Genomic DNA, 17,559 nt, shown 5'->3' on the forward strand with positions numbered 1-17,559 from the left:
GCTGTTACTCAGACTCAGGGGCTGATCAAGCGGGGTCCTGAAGAAATTCCCCAGGCCCCATCGACGTCAGTCGCCCTTTCATCTCCGTCACCGCCCACCAAAAGGAGTCTCTCCTGCAACCACTCGCTCTTCCTCCATTTTATTTCTCCTCGAGTTCTTGTTCTGCATTTGTTTACTCTTATCGTCTGTCTGTCGTATTCGGGAGTCCGCTGATTTTCTGTCCTTCGCTTCTCGGGAGTCTCCCCTCCCGCTGTCACCACCGGACCCGGCCTTGTTTTTTGCTTGACACCATGTCGCACGATCGGGTCCACCATGACCCTATTGTTATGGTCATTGATTTCCACCATGCCAGGTGAGTTGGGTGCTGCGTCTTTGATTACGCGGGGATAGAATATGGCGATGAGCGGGGACGCGAGCAAGCTGCTGTTGTTTGCCTATATACCTCCGCAATGCGGCATTGCGGCGCGCTCTGTTCGCCGGCGGGTTCGGTGCGGTGCGATGCGATGCGACGGAACTCCGCCAAACGCTCGGCTCACCCGTTGGCTTGAGGATATGGAAGAAAGTTAGAAACGTATTGTGATTTCGAATGTCTCTAACAGATCACTGCATACAGAGGCCCCGAAATCGAACTATGCTTTGGACCAGAAGGAACCGACCCGGCGGCCGAAAATGACTGGTCTCTATTGCCATTCATGGCGCTTTCGGATGGAGCGCATATGTATGACTACACTTCCGAGCTCCGCAAGTACTCGGTTGCTAATAGCACTCTTTCCGCCACAGGTCAACCGAGGAGTTCTCATACTTCACACTCCGCCGCAAGGGCACGGACACCGACCCCCCGACATCACTATTTGGAATCGCGTGCTCGAGACAGATTGACTCCAAGTCGCTCATTTATAAGTCGCCCGATGTGACGCGGTCGACGGTGCAGAAGGCGGTTGTGGTCGTGACGGATAATCCGAAGAGTCTAGGGCAGCTGAGGGAGAAGCTGTCGGTTGTTACGTCGGCTTGGTTTGCTCAGCGGTATGTTTTTGGTTACGAAACCGGTTACCTTGCATACGACTAGGGTGCGGGGGTCAAAAATATTTCAATGAGAGGTGTTGAGAGACCTGGGCTGATGTTAAGAGATTGGAAACAGGGACTTTTCGGACCGTGATATCCTGAAGGTTGGGATTCCGGGGACCTGAATGACTCTTAAGTGCTCGTGCTAATGATTTGGTCAGAAATTCCGCGAAGGCCTGGTTATCAGCGTGAAGAAGGATGAATTCAAGGACCAGACGCTCGGTGGGATAAGCTGCCAGAAGTCAAGCGCGGAACTAATATGCTGACAAGCACCAGGCCTCTCACTACGGGAGATGATTCATGAGTTCAAGTACCAGACGCTCGTTCTATTCAAAGCCTTGCTTTTGCAGCCAAAGGTAGTTCCCCAGCCTCTGTCATCGCTTACCGCTGTTTACTTACAGAGAGTAGATGCTTTTCTTCGGCTCAAGATGCGAGCGACTTTGCATGATTCAGTTCTCGCTCATTTCGCTCATTCCGGGTCTCATGAATCACCTTCTAGATTGCGCCGACCCGTCCTTTGACACTTATGCGCAAACAGTTGAGAAACCAACCTCCCTCAGGACAAGTGACAGGAGCTCCCGTATGATCTGGGCCCCTAACCTTCCCTAGAGCGAGCGCTGACCCTGGCAGTGCTGGCATACATGGGACTCCCATTGCAGATTTTTGGAAAGGTATGCTCAATGCTAAGCTGCGGGTTTAAGCTTACTAAACTCCTCTAGGGAAGCATGTTTGGACCGTACACACCTCTGCAGCAGCTGGATCTGCTGGCGGACGATGGAACGAAATCATATGTTGTTGGATCTACGAATTCCCTGCTTTTGCAGCAGAAAGACCGTTATAGCGATCTTTTAATCAACGTATGGCCAACCCTATCATGAACCAAGCAAGCTCTAACGTGGCTATAGCTCGACGAAGATACGATTAATATTTCATCACCTTCTTTACGAAACGCACTGGCGCTCTCCGTGGCGGACCGACGATGGATTGACGCCATCACGCAGATAGTAAATGAGACGTGGGACGAAACACACCCCCAACAACCAAAGACCCACGGGTACGTGGGCTCTGAAGAGTTCATCAGGCTCCAGTTCGAAGAGTACCTCCTCGCCCTACTCTCATGCATGAAGTACCACGAAGAACTCAACTCTAGTCTCACGGACGACCTGAGCCGCCGTGGCCGAGCGCAACCCGACTCTTACAACATTGAGGGTGACCCAGCGTTGGAGTTTAACCAGGAATTCCTCATCCAATGGAAGAACACCTCCAACTATACCTTGTTTCAGCGCCTTACTTCCGATGCACTCTTATTTTCTATTGCCGAGCCCCGACACCCATCAGCTGGCGGTCTGACTATCGACGACGTCCAAAGGCGCATCTCGCAGCAAGTCGCAGACCTTCACCTCGACGAAAAAGTCCGCGAAGGCCGCGAAGCCCTCAACCGACACATCTCCACCGGCCAGAAGAAAGTATCCGCCGCATTCAACACCTTCTGGGCAGACATCGAGGCCATGCGCGAAGCACAGCGCAAAAAGAACGAAGAAAAAGCAGCAAACCAGGCAACCCAGTCACCGCGTCCATCCCTGGACCGATCTGCAACGATGCCAACATCCCCGTCAAACTCCACCTCAGCCTCAACATCCGGCTCCTCATGGTTCCCCAATCGCAAGATCCAAGCCCCAGCCGTGGACATGACGCAGGCCCAAGCGTCCGTCAGTGCTGCGGGCCAGAAAGCAAGCGCCTACTTTAGCTCCTGGGGCTCCTGGGCATCCGAGAAGAGAAAGGAATGGCAGGAAAAGAAGGCCGAGAAATCCGCCAGCACCTCGCCCTCACCAACCGGCAGCGCAGCTATAACATCACCTTCAACCCCGACTCTAAACAGCATATCCGAGCTCAACGATAACACAACGACAACCACAAGCACAGACCGAGGCAGACGCCAATCCTTCCAGTCCCTCCGCAGTGAAACCGACTCCTCCATCTCTACGCTCTCCCGAAGCGGCAGTAGAAGAAAGCGCCTCAGCAACCTCTTCAAGCGCGATAGCAGCCTAGACCTCAAACCCATCAGCCAGACCGATGACTATGAGAGCGGATATCCGAGATCGCCCCTCTCGCGGGAAGCGCCTGTTTCTCTGGGTGAAGATATTCCTGAAGCTCCAGCCAAGGAAGCCGAGAGTGAGAAGCTCGATCTTGATAGTACTATTTCGAAGGCAGAACCAGTACCGGACACCCTCGCTCAGAAGGACGCCGAGATAGCCGCCGCGGCCTTCGCTGATGCTGCGCCTGGTTCCGTCGAGAATACGAAGCCCTCCTCACTAACCCCAACCCTCTCAGCGCCCGAGATTGGCTCGGAACCTGTTGAGACGAAGACGAAACCCGAGGCGCAGTCAAGTCCCGAACCCTACGCCGAGAAATCATCCGTGCAGACACCCACTACTACGAATCAGACGGCGTGATAATCGAATGATAAGTATAATATCCTGGCATAGGCAGGCATACCATTTTCATGTCAGCCCACTTTTGTATAGATTTACCTTACCCCATTTATTCCCCCATCATACGGAGTATACATACACTCACACCCAATTTGTGCATACATACACCTCTAATTAGCCTTGTGTCTCCTGTTTTGGTTTTCCTTTCGACACTACTTTCTATTCTATTCATTTCTTTCGTATTTGATGTTCAATTCCCACTTCCTGAGATTTCGCGAGATACATACGTGTTCTGGACTTCGGACTTGATGGATGGTGGGATGACGATATGGGCTACATAAGATGCATAATGGATATTGGATATGATCAGGCGGTAATTTGTTTTGGGATGGAGCTTTATCTGGATGGATACCTGGGATGGAACCTTGAGTTTCAGGCTAGAGGAGAGTATGAGGGAGGACCGAGAAGATACATGCATTGCATAAGTCAGCGTACTTCATCAGATAATTGGACTACGACGTTTCTGATCTAAAACATTACGGCGTGAACTCATTCTTTTGTCTAGATAGATCAAAGAAGCTGTGCAAGTTGTAGTCAGCTAGAGATTGTGCTGACGCCAGATAGAAGGTTGAAGAAAGATGAAGTCCTTTATGTATGATAGACTGACTGGCTGAGGGGATAGATGGGGATCCATAAAATGAACTCGCAATAAACGCCTGGAGATGAACTAAGAATGAAAAAATAGAGAATAACAGCATGACAAGACAATCATGCAATATAAGCGATTTCATCGCCGTCCAGACGCTCGATGTAATCCTTCTCCATCAAGGCTTCGATGTTCTTCTTGATATCGGGTACTTGTGGAGGGAAGCGGGACTTGACTTGGTGGATCACTTCTTGCACGAGTTGTACGTGCTTCATCTTCTTTCGGGACTTCATGATGCGGACGATGGCGGACTGGAAGAGGAGAGGGTTAGTAACATAGAACGGGAAAAGGAAAGCCAGGGAGAGGACATGACATACCTGAAGCAGGAGCTTGCGGTCTTCCTCGATTGTCTTATGCGTGTCGTCTGTCTCGACCTTTTGCTCAGATTTTATCTGGATGTTGAGGTTGACCTTGATTTTCTTGTTCTTAAAGTTGTAGTTCAGATGGTATGTCACGCCTGGACCGGGCTTAGACCCTTCCGGACTAACGGTGAGAACCTTGGCCTTGAGGAAAATGCTGAGATTCGGGTCGAGAATCTCGGGGGTAAGACTGGTGGCTTTTTGAATGTCGTCATATGTCAATGTATCGTTCTCATTGAAGAGCAAAAGGATACCCATTTGATAGGTCGATACTTGGAAAGTATATGGGACCTTGGTGTTTTTAATGTAGTTGGCCTTGACTTCGCCCTTGCACAACTGCCAAAGCCAGGACAGCTTTCGCCCGCTGTGCTTGTCGAAATAGAACTTTTGGAATCGCTCGGCAGTCTTGACAATTTCTGGCGGTGCGAGGAAATCAGTTGATGGGGCAGTGAGAGGCCAGAAACCTGTTCCAAGAATCTGGAAGTGAGAGTCCACAAGCTTCTTGCGCTCATCGTCGTCCAGGAGAGACTTGTCCATCCAGTCCTTGTAGCCGGCGTTGAGATCCTTTGAGATTTGGATATCCTGGAACATCCGCTGCAGTTTGTTCGTGTATTCAAAACCACAGGCCTCTTTGAGTTTGCTGATCATGCTAGTCTCGGCGTCATCAGATACTGAGCTCACATGGACCAGCCGCTTAGCGAGCATCTTGGAGTAGAATTTCTGGAACACATCTTTATCTTCAATGTACTTGAAGACGGTCATGATCTGCACCAACATCTCCTCCAGCTCCGACTCTTCTGCTGCTTTTGACCCCTTTTTAAGCAGCGAATCTGTGTACCGGGCTAGTAACTCTGGCGTCTTGGTAGAGCCGGACTTGCAAATCTTGTTGCGGTTGACGAATTCGCGGCAAGCATTATCGAGTGAACGGACGAACTCGGACTCGCCCCTGAAGGCTTCTTGGACAAGGCTGTGGTACCTGGTGTGCACCGACAGCAATGCATCGACGTACATCTTGGGCTCGAAAGAGTCGCCTTCAGCTGCTACCTTCTCAACGGCGGCCAAACCGGCCTTCCTCACGTGCGCTTCAAACTTTGTGCGAAGAGGGTCCAGCCCGTCTTTGATTCTTGACAACAGTCCGTACATCCGAGCCAAGTCATCCTGGCGTTCGTTGTCGAGTAGGGGTTGGAACTCATCACGGAGAAGTTCCGAATGGGCAGTAACAAGGACGTCCAAGCAGGTGTTGTTCAATTCTTTGGTGATGTCACTGTGCAAATACAGGCCAACACGAGAATTTTCTTCGGCGATACGAATCTCAGCCTTCTTCATGTACTCAACAACACTGTTCTCTGCCACAAACTGGCGTGACTCATCCTCGTAATAAACCTTGGTAGCCTCCAGAAAAGGTCGTTGGAAGTAATAACGGTAGATCTCGAGCGTCGATTTTGTGGTATCGGCCTCATCAAGTCCGAGAGAAACAAAGGAATCAACGATGCTCTTGATCTGCGACTGTTCAATTGTTTCACCATTTCGTTGCTTCTCAACGAGATTGAGGACCGCGGACATGACCTTTTCGTGCACCTTGAGAAAAAAATCGTCTTTCCATTTGACAAGGTGCAGGGTGTACACATCGTAGACGTTCTTTTTCCCTTCATCGATCTCCCGCTTTACCCAGTGGCGGTTGAGGTATCTGAAGAGGTGGTTGACGTACATGGCGCCGTTCGTATAGCGATTCCATTCACGAATGTAGAATGCTAGGAGAGCCTCCTCCGCATGGCTCGTCGACTCCTTGTATACCTGTTCAAGGTGTCCTGACAAGTACTCTCCGAGTTTCCGGTAAAGCTCTTCTCCTAGCAGGTGCGCTTTGATGACGGTCAGCTGTCTGGCTGTGGTGCTGAGGGGAACTGAGGGGCCCGACGAACCACCGCGCTGTGATTGTATCGCTTGACCGCTGACGGCCTTGTGTGAGGTACAGAAGTTGTGAACGGCGCTATCGAATGTTAGTTGCTGTAGACGGGGTAGCTTCCGTAGACGTACGTGTATAAGGCCATGTACTAGATGAAAGTTAGCATTCTTTCAGAAAGTGAACCCGGTAATGACGGGGCGTACGGTCTTCATATCCACACCCTCCTCCAATTTTACCATGACATTATTGATACCAGTCTCCAGAAACCGCCATCTACAACCGTTAGTCGTCCGCCGCAAAGAATGAAATCTAGCACGAGTCGACGGGTTCGGAGTGCAGAACTCACGTTTCCTCCAGATCATCCTTGTGAGGGGCCTGGGGGATTAGAGGGGCCATGATGCTTCGCGGAAAGAGGATCCGCTCGTCGGAACACAACTAAAAGTGCTTGGAGAGTCCGGTCAGTGCTAGAACTCCGAGCGGGAAAAGATTCAAGCATCAGTAACAGATAATTTACCTGAGAGAATACCTGATCAGAGGGGAGGACAGGAAAGTGGTGTTCGGTGTCCAGGTGGCTTTTGAGCCTCTCTGACGCTTCAGAGCGGTGGGCGGCAGGCAGGCAGTTGCAAGAGAGGGAGGTTGCGCACGAGAAGGTAAAAAAAAACGATGGTTAATAGGTTATCTGCGATGATCCAGCTACCAGAGCGCACAGCAGAAGCAGGTTCCCATCGAGAAAGGGTTAACGAGTAGTTAAGATGGAGGCGGACGCGACAAAGGCGTGGCGTTGGGTGATGATGAGAGCAGTGAGTGGTGAACACTGAATGGAGACTGATTGCCTGTGGGGGGTCGAAGGACGCTTGCGGCAGGCGGTCAGTGGTCTATACTTCTGGCACTCTTATGGTGAGATCTCTTTTCACCTTGTTTCTTTCACTTTGGCAAGAGCCCTTTATTTTTATTTATTTATTTATTTTTTTTCGAAGAGGAACCCTGGTCTCAGGCAGCTTTAAAATTTCTTTGTTAGATTTGCTTGATGTTTTGAAACGAGTCTTCTGGGGCTCTTAAGCGCCGGGGTTCCAGGCTTCAGGCGCCAGACACTATTCTTGTGATTGATCAACACAACCTGTTGCCTGAAATAGGCTAAAAGAATAGCAGTCTTCGAGCGATGGGTAGCTGAATGATATTTGACAGGCGATTTCCTGCGCTTTGTTAACATTAGAATATTCCAGACTCCAAAGTTCACCTGATGAGGCTCTGTGTACATGCCCCAAAAAGGAAAATTGGCATGAAACCACAGCATGACGTCATTTGTAGAACGTAGTCCGAATAATAGAGCGTCTTTTTTTTTCTTTTCCCACAAAACAGTTGAACAGAAACATATCTCAATTCGCAGGACCATACACAATGAACCTCAGAGGACTCTCCTCAATCCGAGTCACCTCCCGCGAAATCCCTCAGTGGAGAAAGAACCCCAATAGTTCAATCCACGCCAAGCCACTCCTAATATACCACGCAGCCTTCGACGCGACGCCCGACCAGTTATCAAAACACTTGGAAGAGATCGGCGAAGTCTCTCCGGCCTGGGTGTACACAATGTACAGCGAAACGCACTTCCACTCTACGAGCCACGAAGTTTTAGGTGTCGTTTCTGGCTCCGCGCGCCTTTGTTTTGGCGGCGAGGAGAATCCCGGTCGATTTGAGCCGAATGTCGCAAAGGGGGATTTGATCATTGTTCCGGCTGGAGTAGCGCATAGGCTTCTTGCGGAAACGCATGAGGTTCAGGGGCCGTTCAAGATGGTTGGGGCTTATCCGAAGGGGAAATCATGGGATATGTGTTATGGGCGAGAAGACGAGGGCGATGAGATTCGGCAGAATATTGAAGGGTTAGAGTGGTTCAAGAGAGATCCGCTATATGGGTAGGATATAGGGGAATTGAGAAAAGAATGAGTTTGAAGCAAATTGTTTGTTTGGGCATATTATCATCCGTATTCAACTCGTAGGGTATCTGATGATAACGCTTCCAACTTAGTAGCCGCCCATTCCATTCGTAAAACAGTATCCAAAACCCAAAAAGGTCATTCGTAAGCAATACCAAAGTCGAAAGCTGATAGCGATGTCAAGATGAATGGGGAGTCAAATGATATCCAGCACATGGTACCAGCCATAGAGTTGAGATATTGCAAGAGAAAGTAGGTAAAGAAAGCGGATCGTGAGTGGTTACTTTGTTGACACTCGTTCAACAAGCCTAACGGTGGTTAGCAGGGCACACTGAACAGGAGAAGACGACGTACCTGAGAACACTGATAGAGAAAGTGATAAGCCAAGCTATGAGCGCGATTAGCAGAACAGACGCTAGGGCTATTTGCCGATGGCAAATTTGGTCATTCCTGGGAATGACCGTCTGATTGATTTCTGCAACAGTGCACGCGCCTTCAGCGCTGGATAAAGACTCAAAGGCTATGCTTAGATTGGCCGAGTCAAAAACAATAAAGAAAATATCTAAGAGAACGAGCCGTGCTTTGGCAGCAGGGGAGCGGAGCCCCAGTGGTTTGGATGTGTATTCATCCCAGGTGATATAAACGAGGTAGACCAAGGCAACGGCATCGACAATGATGGCCATCAAGGCCGAGGGTCCTTGGGGACGAGGAAATCCGTCGTCCGTCATACGCTGAATGGAGGCTCCAAGAGCTAGAGCGGTTAATGAAAAAGCCCACACCGTCAATCGTATGATCAGCGGTACGATTGGACTCTGCAGGAGGGTGTTGTGGAAGCGTTTGAACCATATTTCGCGACGCCGTTTCTTCTTGAGTGGATCGTCTGTGTTCTCGTCCGGTTCAACCTGCCCTCGCCATGGTTGTGAGTAGTCGCCGTGGTTCTCGTCTAGCCAATCGGGCGTTACAAGTTTTTCCTCTCGGCCGGGTTCCCGCGGGTAGGCTATGGTCTTTGAAAAACTCTTCCAGCGTGATTCCCGGTCCGCCGGGTTCTCCTCTAAGCTCCCCCCGCGAGAATGATAGCTTGGTCCCTGCTTCGATGTGGAGTACGGCGAGTGGTTATGTTGCGCGACAAAGGCATCTGACGGCCGAGAAGGCAGCAGTCGGGATGTAGCATTGGCTTCGATATCATCATCTTCTTGGTATTCAAGAGATCGGATCCAGGCTAACCAGCAGTCAGTATTTGTAGCCCCATGTTTGTGTAGCATCAATTACCCGGCAATGTCCGCAGCTTCCTCCCCCATGCTTGACTGGTCACAGAATCCTCCGTCACAGCGTCCGCTAAAACAGGTGATAGTCCACAAGATTGAGCCGTCGATCCGGTGCGAAGGCCATCCATGGGGTGGTTATCGCCGCCTTGTCCGCTGGGTTGATGGTTTATAGGTGAGCTCCATTCTGCGACTGGCTTTTCCGACAAATCGTTGGGGAGGCTGGAGTCAGGGGGCTGGACTCGGATTTCGCGCGCATCCTGGGCCATTGCCCTAGAGGTCAACGCTCGCTCCAGGCGAGGTGAGGCTGAGCTGTTTGAAGTTGCCGCAGTGGAACAGGCTGCATCGCCTCGTATCCCTTTGGGCTAGGGGCTCCAGAGATCCGGCAGCTGAGCTCACCTCGCTGTGGCGCACGCGTGAAGCCTAGCCCGGATGGCGACAAAAGGAGGAAAGAGTGGAGGCAAAATCGAAGAAAACGAAGGTGAGAAGTCTGTCTTTGTCGGGAGAAGACCCTGAAAGCCGGGTACGAGGTAGATATGGTGAGACCGAACGTTGGCCTGACTAGCCGCAATCGGAACAGGATCAGCTCCAAGTCAATCAAACAAACCAAATCTTGGACTGTGGCTGGTGTGCATGACGTTAATCCCCCGACGCCGCCATGAATATACAGGTTGCAAGCTCCAGCTTCACAAGATATTTGCCACTACTACTATATCACTGATTTATCATCTTGCTAGGGCCGAGGAACAGAGAGAGGCATGGTACTTTTTGTGAATTGCTTTCATCGCCTGTTCCCCCTTGACGATCGATAACTCCTGGTTCTCCGCGGCCCCTACCAAGCGATCAATACCCGTCCGAACGTAGCGCTCAAGGAACCAGGTTAAGGCTTAAGGAACCAGGTTAAGGCTTAAGGAACCAGGTTAAGGCACCATGACTTTACGATTATTCGTTGTCCCGATCTCTACTCGGAGAGCCCTTATCTATGCCCGAACTTTGAGCAACAATATTTCGGAGAAGCGATCGTTACTAGACCGAATCACGGACAAAGCCGCGCAGACCTGGGCGAAATGGGAGGAAGCAGACAAAGGCTGGAAAATGCATCTTGTGTCATGGGGGAACCGAGTCCAACAGCGGATACCGTATGAAGAATGGGGGCTCAAAAGCATTCCCTCGCTCAGCCTGCAACGGCGGATTGACGAGTCGCACGGAACAAAGAAGGTGGAAGTACTATTTCCGGGCAATGCGATCAAGCAGGAGAAACTTTTGCCAATGCTGCATAATCTCTCGAAGGAAAGACAAGACCTACACCGGCGGAGGATGTGGTGGAGTCTTATCGCATCTCCATTCACAGCGCCAATTGCGCTGATTCCGGTGTAAGTCACGACACGATGGTGGAACCATACTTGGTTCGTGCTGCTTACATTCTTGCCCACGTCAGAATACCCAATATTCCGTTCTTTTACCTTGTATATCGAGGTTGGTCGCATTGGAGAGGTCAGCTACTTACTCCCTCTCCTTGTCTATCGCCTATGCTCACAATTGGCAAGCTTTGAATGGCTCTCAGCACTTGCAGTACCTCGTCGAGAAGAACTTGCTACAGCCAATCTCACATCCGGGACTTGTCGAACTATACGCGAAGCGAGTCTCGCGCACCATCGAAGAAACGGACCGCGAAAAGCCAGCTGAGGAGATGGTGGAAAATGTAGAGAAGAGTGATGACAGAATATTGCTTCGCATGAAAGATGCGAAAAAGCTCGCGACCATCCTCGATGCACCTGGGCTTGCACTGGAAGCGGAGCGTGCAATCATTCAAGTTTCAGAGAAACTCAACCAGCCGGACCCGACTAAAGAAGAGACCGACAGCGCAAAGACATCGGAGAAGAAGACGGATAAGAAGGAATAGTGACGAACAGCCAGGAACTTTGCATATGGATGGAGCTGTGGGATTCTCTAGATATTCTTGTACCATAACAACCCGCATTGTAGAATAAAGAGAAAACATAATCAGATAATCAAACTCGACTCGACTCGAGCGGTTATTGCAAATTTCTTGAGTGACAACACTCCGTAAGCGTATATGAAGAAGCGGAACTATCTTAATCCGGATGCCCCGTCCCTGGGTTGGAGCCACATGTGAGTGCGGGATGCCCGAGTCTAAAGGAGCTCATCTCCGCACTGCACTCCTTCCATTGCCTGTCTCCCTGCCGAACGGCCCATTACCTCGAAACCGGGAGTCAATTTCGTGAAGTCCTTCATTATGTCTAATAAAAAGATTGAGCAGTGGGAAGTCGAGCGATACTGGGAGATCTTCTCGTCGCTCGCGGGCGGCCAGCCCCGTCTAAACAACTCCCAAGCCGCCTCCGTGCTCAGGAACAGCCGGCTCCGCGATGACCAGCTGGAGAAGGTCTGGGATCTTGCCGATCTGGATGGAGATGGCGAGTTGGACTTTGAAGAATTCTGCGTTGCTATGCGATTAATCTTCGATGTGGTCAATGGAGTATGTCATCATTTCTCCGCGCCCTGGACTGCCTGCCAAGCGCGTCGTGTGCCTATTACTAGTCTCCTGAAACTGACATTGCCCTAGGAGTTAACGCAAGTCCCCAATCATCTGCCCGACTGGCTCGTTCCTGAATCAAAGTCTCACCTCGTCCATGCCACTCGTGCTCTCAGCGGGGGCCAGGAGCAGTTTGAGCACATAGAAGATGAAGACATGACGCCTGGCCTGAAAGACGGGTTCGATTGGTACATGAACCCTGGCGACAAGTCCAAGTACGAAGATATATACTCCGCCAACAAGAACCAGCGCGGTGAAATAGCCTGTACGTCCACTGCTTCCTTTTGACTGCTGCAGAGTACTAACCTCCGCAGTCAATTCATTAGAGCCGCTCTACGAATCCCTGGACGTCCCCGATACCGACATCCGGTCAGCATGGAACCTCGTAAACCCATCCGCGTCTCCTGAAATCAACAAAGACGCAACCCTCGCTTTCCTCCACATCCTCAACTACCGCCACGAGGGCTACCGCATCCCCCGCACAATACCAGCCTCATTGCGCGCCTCGTTCGAGAACAACAAGATAGACTACAAGCTCGACAGCGCGCGGCCAGCGCAAAGATGGGGTGCAAATAGAGATACAGAGACACCGACGGGCCGCAAGACCAAGTTCGGCGATACGTATCTGAGCCGACTCGGCGTTGCCGGAAAGACGTCTTATACTCCCAAGGGCACAGACTTTAGCGACACAATCCAGGACGAGGAATGGGAAAAGGTCCGACTACGGCGCGAACTCGCGGAGATCGAAGCCAAGCTGCAGTCCGCAAACAAGGCCGTTGAAGACCGGAAAAGCGGTTACCGGGACGGCCGGCCAAACTACGTTCTGGTTAAGAAAGAGGCCCTCCAGCTTCTGGAGTACAAGGAGCGGGAGCTGCGTGAGCTGCGAGAGGGCACGGGGCGGTCCAAGGCTGGCGGGGATGTCGAGCGTCTCAGTGCAGATGTCCGAACCGTCGGCGAGCAGGTGGAAGGACTCAAGAACCATCTCGCCCAGCGACAAGCCTATCTTGCTGACTTGCGGAGTGAGATTGAAGACGAGCGGTCGTCTCGATAGTCGACTGTTCTCATTCTCAAGATTTACTTCATGTATTTAGTAATGGCGGTTTGATCTTGTATGTTATCTAGAGCCACTTTCTTGGCGAGGCGTTCAGGCGTTCAACTGATCTATTTCTGCCTTAGTTGATTTGTTGTATAGCACATAATATTCTATCCCGTACATATAGATTCCTAGACCCAACGCCTGAACCCCAACAGATGAGCAGATCCAGAACGCCAATCCACCCGTGAACCCAAAACCAGAACCGTGATAACTACTTCCGCTCAAGCGTCTCCATGAGCCCACCTCCATCCCTCCTGGTCTCAACAGCCTTAAACGCCTTCCCACTACCGCCAGACTCCAACCCCTTTTCAGCCCTCGAATAAGCCTCCTCACTCCGATCCGTGAGGATCCTCAAATCCTCATCTGAAAGAATAGACTCCGGCTCTTTCGCACTAACACTCGCCTCAAAGGCCTCAAACTCGTCCTCGCCCAGCGCGCGCTTCAACTCATCAACATCATCCCGACTCTCCGCAAGAAGACTCTTAAATTTCCCCTTTTGGATAACAAGCCGCTCAAGCCGGCGCTTCGAATCCGCCTTTTCGAGAAGTGTCTGCTCGACTGTCCCCTTCGTCGCGAGCCGGTACACGATAACGGGCTTTGTCTGCCCGATTCGGTGTGCGCGGTCTTGAGCTTGTAAATCCTGCTGTGGATTCCAGTCCGAGTCGAAGAGGATGACTGTATCCGCGGCCGTGAGATTGATGCCCTGTCCTCCGGCACGGGTACTTAGTAGGAAAATCTTAAACTCCTTGTCGGTGTTGAAGGACCTGATTTGGGACTGTCGGTCAGCCTGGCTGATTGCGCCGTCGATGCGGCAGACGTTCCAAGAGCGGAGGTGTGTAGCCCAGTCCTGCAGGATGTCGAGCTGGGTTTTGAACTGGGAGAAGATGAGGATTTTGTGGCCTTTTCTTAAGAGGGAGGGGATTAGCCGGTCGAGCAGGAGCATTTTGCCGGATGCTGTTACGAGGGTTTCGTCGAGTTGGGAGTCGGCGTCCGTCCAGGGCCAGTAGAAGTTGTGGGGGGAGTTGCAGGCTAGCCGGGCTTGCATTATGGGGTTTTGCATCTTTTTTTGGGCGATTTCGCGTTCTGGGAGGGAGGTTAGCGATCAGCGACAGGAAAGTGTTAGGACAGTGGAAGGGACGTACTGGCGAGTTTTATGGTGTTTGCCCTTTCCACCTCTTCTTGCTCAAACTCGTCGATGCTCTCGGCCTCTGACTCGTCTTCGATACCCAGCTCTAGATTTCGCAGCTTCGAATTGAATTCGCGGTCGCTGATATCCTTGTATGTCTGCGGTGCTTTACGCCGACGCACGGAGCTAGCCCTGCTTCCCGGCGTTGAATCACGACTAGACCGGAGACTCTTGTTTGGTGTTGAGACGCCGCTGTTGCTTGCGCTGCGCTTGCGGCTTCCTGCGCGTAGAGCTTTTTCGTTCTTGGCCATTAAACGCTCGGTCGCTTTTTCCTCAAGGTACTGGCGTCCGGTGCCATTGAGGATTTCTCGGTAGAGATCTTTTTGCTCGGTTGTTAACGGTGCGTAGAGAACGTACTCTCGTTTCTTGGGAAGTGCAGTCTCGACATCCGTCTTGACGCGCCGTAACAGGAATGGTTTGAGGATCGAGTGCATGGTCGAGACAAGCGTCCGCTTTTGTCGCTCAATCATGTCCGTTTGGCCATTGTTGTCTAGCACCGACGAGAAATCGAACCAGTTCTGGAAGCTATTGAGGTCGTTGAAGATTTCAGGTAGTAGAAAGTGCAGCAATGACCACAGTTCAGTGATGTTGTTCTGCAGAGGAGTGCCACTGATGAGCAGCCTGTTCGCGGAGTTGTACGACATCAATTCCTTGATGAGCCGGCAGTTCATGTTCTTCAGACGATGTCCCTCGTCCTGTGGAAGGTTAGCAACCTAGGCAACAACTCAAAGGTTCTGGTGCTTAGATCCAACGTACCACAATGATATACCGCCACTGATACTGGGCGAGAAACTTCCGATCATTCATGCATATCTCGTACGACGTACAGACAACGGGAAAATCTGGGCTCTTCTGGGCCCTCATATTCATAAATTTCTTCCGCAGGTTCGCGCGCTCGTCTTTGCTGCCGTGATACAACACCGTCTTGATTCCAGGGGTCCATCTTGCAAACTCATCCACCCAATTACTGACAGTGCTCAGCGGGGCTGAAATTAGAAACGGCCCGGACACATTGTGTTCCTTGAAGAAGGCAATGAGAGAAATGGCCTGAACTGTCTTTCCAAGACCCATTTCATCGGCTAGGATACCGCACAGCCCATTCATCCACAAAGACTTGAGCCATTCCAGGCCTTCAAGCTGGTATTTGCGCATTTTGCCCCCCGTGACAGGTGCAGGTTGTTGAGTGGCAACGAGCTCCTGTCCGCCGAGAACGGTGGGTTCCTCTTCGAATTTGTCCGCCGCATGTTCTAGCGCTTCCTGAACCGAGGTGTTCTTTGCTTCGTCGACATTAACTTCCGCTTTCTTGAAGTAATTAGAGATGGCGTTGCCCTTGGCGGGCGCTGCCTTTCTCCCCCGCCCTCGTTTTGACTTTGTCGGTTCCTCCTTCTTGTCATCCTTTTCTTCAGTGACTTCCTGTCGCGCGCTCGCCCGGGTACCTCTCCTTGTCGGTTGTGCACTCTCCTTCTTCTCGGGTTCGCCAGCTTGTTCCTTTTGCTGTTGTTCGTGCTTTTTCGCCGCTGCCAGTCTCGCCTCCTCCTGTTGTTTCTTCATTTTCTCGGCCATGATCGCGACGAAGACCTATAGTGAAACACAATTAGCATCGGCAATCCAAGACGGGAGGAATAACACACCTCGCTAGTGTTCAACAAATGCATCAGCGCCTTAGCCTTGACATCCATATCCTCCTCGCTTTCCACTTGCCCAGCATTTCCAATCCCGTTTGCCATCTTCACGTCCTGGTCAACGTCCACCGTCGGCGAGGAAGGTTGTGTGGAATTCTGGCGCATTGTGTTATCGCCGTGCGATGAGGTAAGGGAGGTGGGTGTATATGGGTTCGACATGATCGTAGTCGCCGCGGATTTAAGAATTATAAAGCAGTCGTCATGGAAGAAATCGTCCTCTTATCCACTTCAGGCCAGGAATGTGACTCCGATGCGCGTATCGCCACTCCGCGTGGATGAGTAGCGTAGGGGAAAAAAAAAGCGCAGAGAGTACTGAACAGCAAGGCTAAACCGTCGGTCAAGATAGTAAAGAGACAAATGGTTGATAGAGGCCGATCTTTGCAGGGTCCAAGGCACGACCAGGCAGCTGCCAAGGTGGGAGGCTGTTCTGCTCTTTGATGGCAGGAATTGGGGAGACGCGGATTTTCGCGTCAGTGCACGGACCTTTTTTTGATTGATTGTTCGATCTGCCAATCAGCGTTTCATCTTTCCCTCAGTCTCATCGTCATTCTGCAAACAAGACCTCGCAATCATTATGACCTCGTCTTTTGCAATTCGCATACTCAGAGTATGACTAACTAGAGATGTGATTCTCTTTGGGTTGCCTTGGTATCGTGTGCAAGAGAAATGGTGCTCAGATCATCAGATGTCAACTTCGTGCCGGTAACAAACCTTTGGTCTTGTGTGTTTGGTTCCTGAGTGGCGAGTCGGCAACTATGAGAACTAACTAATTCTTTAGCCCCTGAGGCCCCCGGCCCTGTCGTCGGTCGATTGAATGGGACTCATCAACCGCGGCAATCCGGCGTGGCGCCCATGCACCCCAGGGTCCAGTCATAGGGCTGATATCCCCTTGGCTCCCCGGTATCGCCTGCGCAGTCCCCCAAAGCATGCATCGGTTCGTCGGCGAATATTTTCGTCCGCATTGATCACAGAATTCTTGGTCTATACTGCTGTGCAACTGGTTCCCTGGGGTCAACTGTGCGATGCCCGGACGTTATTGGGAGGCTCTTTGCTTGGACCGTGTGCACGACATTCCTCCAAGTGCCATCGGCCCAGTAGTATGGAGCGGAAGACACCAGAGATGCCTAGAATGATCTAGGCCTTTGAGGCTGCATGGATAGCAAAGCCCGGGCTGGTAAGTAGTGCATCCAGTTCGATAGGTGATCAATAACCTGGTCAAATCAGGGTGCGAGGGCAATATCAACCGGATCTATATAGGTCGTCAGGTACGGTAAGCCGAAACTGCAGGTGAAAACTAGACTGGAATGCAAAGAAGTGACAGTCCAGCCCTCAACCCACGGACTCAAATGCCGATTCGGATCTGGTACATGTGGCTTGAATGTTGAG

The 17,559-nt window shown here is 51.3% G+C and overlaps 7 protein-coding genes across 7 annotated transcripts; 4 read left to right on the forward strand and 3 right to left on the reverse strand.

Annotated features, from left to right (window-relative positions):
- Nucleotides 1–103: 103 nt before the first annotated feature.
- Nucleotides 104–3,889, forward strand: BDV17DRAFT_11019 (putative Avl9 protein). Its single transcript, XM_073753830.1, has 10 exons — nt 104–352; nt 614–718; nt 781–1,023; nt 1,139–1,166; nt 1,224–1,284; nt 1,339–1,418; nt 1,471–1,642; nt 1,693–1,733; nt 1,782–1,919; nt 1,968–3,889. The coding sequence occupies exons 1-10, from the start codon at nt 291–293 to the stop codon at nt 3,513–3,515; spliced, it is 2,478 nt and encodes an 825-aa protein (XP_073621440.1). The 5' UTR covers nt 104–290; the 3' UTR covers nt 3,516–3,889.
- A 373-nt stretch (nt 3,890–4,262) lies between these two features.
- Nucleotides 4,263–6,858, reverse strand: culA (cullin culA; the record flags this gene model as incomplete). Its single annotated transcript, XM_073760874.1, has 5 exons — nt 4,263–4,451; nt 4,518–6,546; nt 6,594–6,610; nt 6,666–6,735; nt 6,809–6,858. 5 exons carry the CDS (start codon nt 6,856–6,858, stop codon nt 4,263–4,265), a joined length of 2,355 nt encoding a protein of 784 aa, XP_073621441.1.
- Nucleotides 6,859–7,860: 1,002 nt separating this feature from the next.
- BDV17DRAFT_286297 (cupin domain-containing protein) lies at nt 7,861–8,376 on the forward strand (the record flags this gene model as incomplete). The annotated part of the gene is made up of 1 exon (XM_073760875.1): nt 7,861–8,376. One exon carries the CDS (start codon nt 7,861–7,863, stop codon nt 8,374–8,376), a length of 516 nt encoding a protein of 171 aa, XP_073621442.1.
- Nucleotides 8,377–8,524: 148 nt separating this feature from the next.
- BDV17DRAFT_11093 (phospholipase D regulator) lies at nt 8,525–10,279 on the reverse strand. The gene is made up of 3 exons (XM_073753847.1): nt 9,663–10,279; nt 8,748–9,612; nt 8,525–8,701 (listed from the first exon to the last, which is right to left on the reverse strand). Exons 1-3 carry the CDS (start codon nt 9,922–9,924, stop codon nt 8,674–8,676), a joined length of 1,155 nt encoding a protein of 384 aa, XP_073621443.1. The 5' UTR covers nt 9,925–10,279; the 3' UTR covers nt 8,525–8,673.
- On the forward strand, nt 10,115–11,722 carry BDV17DRAFT_11035 (mitochondrial K+-H+ exchange-related family protein). The gene is made up of 3 exons (XM_073753833.1): nt 10,115–11,028; nt 11,094–11,149; nt 11,203–11,722. Exons 1-3 carry the CDS (start codon nt 10,586–10,588, stop codon nt 11,556–11,558), a joined length of 855 nt encoding a protein of 284 aa, XP_073621444.1. The 5' UTR covers nt 10,115–10,585; the 3' UTR covers nt 11,559–11,722.
- Nucleotides 11,723–11,823: 101 nt separating this feature from the next.
- Nucleotides 11,824–13,358, forward strand: end3 (cytoskeletal adaptor protein SagA). Its single transcript, XM_073756252.1, has 3 exons — nt 11,824–12,152; nt 12,240–12,474; nt 12,524–13,358. The coding sequence occupies exons 1-3, from the start codon at nt 11,913–11,915 to the stop codon at nt 13,258–13,260; spliced, it is 1,212 nt and encodes a 403-aa protein (XP_073621445.1). The 5' UTR covers nt 11,824–11,912; the 3' UTR covers nt 13,261–13,358.
- Nucleotides 13,359–13,516: 158 nt separating this feature from the next.
- BDV17DRAFT_286301 (putative SNF2 family helicase/ATPase PasG) lies at nt 13,517–16,332 on the reverse strand (the record flags this gene model as incomplete). The annotated part of the gene is made up of 4 exons (XM_073760876.1): nt 13,517–14,388; nt 14,448–15,186; nt 15,248–16,069; nt 16,123–16,332. The coding sequence occupies 4 exons, from the start codon at nt 16,330–16,332 to the stop codon at nt 13,517–13,519; spliced, it is 2,643 nt and encodes an 880-aa protein (XP_073621446.1).
- Between the last annotated feature and the right edge of the window lie 1,227 nt (nt 16,333–17,559).

This window comes from Aspergillus undulatus (genome assembly GCF_047715775.1).
Source record: "Aspergillus undulatus strain CBS 261.88 unplaced genomic scaffold BDV17scaffold_1, whole genome shotgun sequence".
In the NCBI taxonomy this organism is placed as follows: Eukaryota; Fungi; Ascomycota; class Eurotiomycetes; order Eurotiales; family Aspergillaceae; genus Aspergillus; species Aspergillus undulatus.

Bases quoted from the DNA above. Each gene is read 5' to 3' on its own strand.
- BDV17DRAFT_11035 (XM_073753833.1), top strand. From the start codon at position 10,586: ATGACTTTACGATTATTCGTTGTCCCGATCTCTACTCGGAGAGCCCTT. The intron at 11,029-11,093 runs GTAAGTCACGAC...TGCCCACGTCAG, and splicing joins CCAATTGCGCTGATTCCGGT to AATACCCAATATTCCGTTCT. The intron at 11,150-11,202 runs GTCAGCTACTTA...ACAATTGGCAAG, and splicing joins AGGTTGGTCGCATTGGAGAG to CTTTGAATGGCTCTCAGCAC.
- end3 (XM_073756252.1), top strand. From the start codon at position 11,913: ATGTCTAATAAAAAGATTGAGCAGTGGGAAGTCGAGCGATACTGGGAG. The intron at 12,153-12,239 runs GTATGTCATCAT...ACATTGCCCTAG, and splicing joins TCTTCGATGTGGTCAATGGA to GAGTTAACGCAAGTCCCCAA. The intron at 12,475-12,523 runs GTACGTCCACTG...TAACCTCCGCAG, and splicing joins CCAGCGCGGTGAAATAGCCT to TCAATTCATTAGAGCCGCTC.
- BDV17DRAFT_11019 (XM_073753830.1), top strand. From the start codon at position 291: ATGTCGCACGATCGGGTCCACCATGACCCTATTGTTATGGTCATTGAT. The intron at 1,167-1,223 runs GTTGGGATTCCG...TGATTTGGTCAG, and splicing joins CGGACCGTGATATCCTGAAG to AAATTCCGCGAAGGCCTGGT. The intron at 1,643-1,692 runs GTATGATCTGGG...TGACCCTGGCAG, and splicing joins GACAAGTGACAGGAGCTCCC to TGCTGGCATACATGGGACTC.
- BDV17DRAFT_11093 (XM_073753847.1), bottom strand. From the start codon at position 9,924: ATGGCCCAGGATGCGCGCGAAATCCGAGTCCAGCCCCCTGACTCCAGC. The intron at 9,613-9,662 runs GTAATTGATGCT...ACTGCTGGTTAG, and splicing joins GAAGCTGCGGACATTGCCGG to CCTGGATCCGATCTCTTGAA. The intron at 8,702-8,747 runs GTACGTCGTCTT...AACCACCGTTAG, and splicing joins TTCTCTATCAGTGTTCTCAG to GCTTGTTGAACGAGTGTCAA.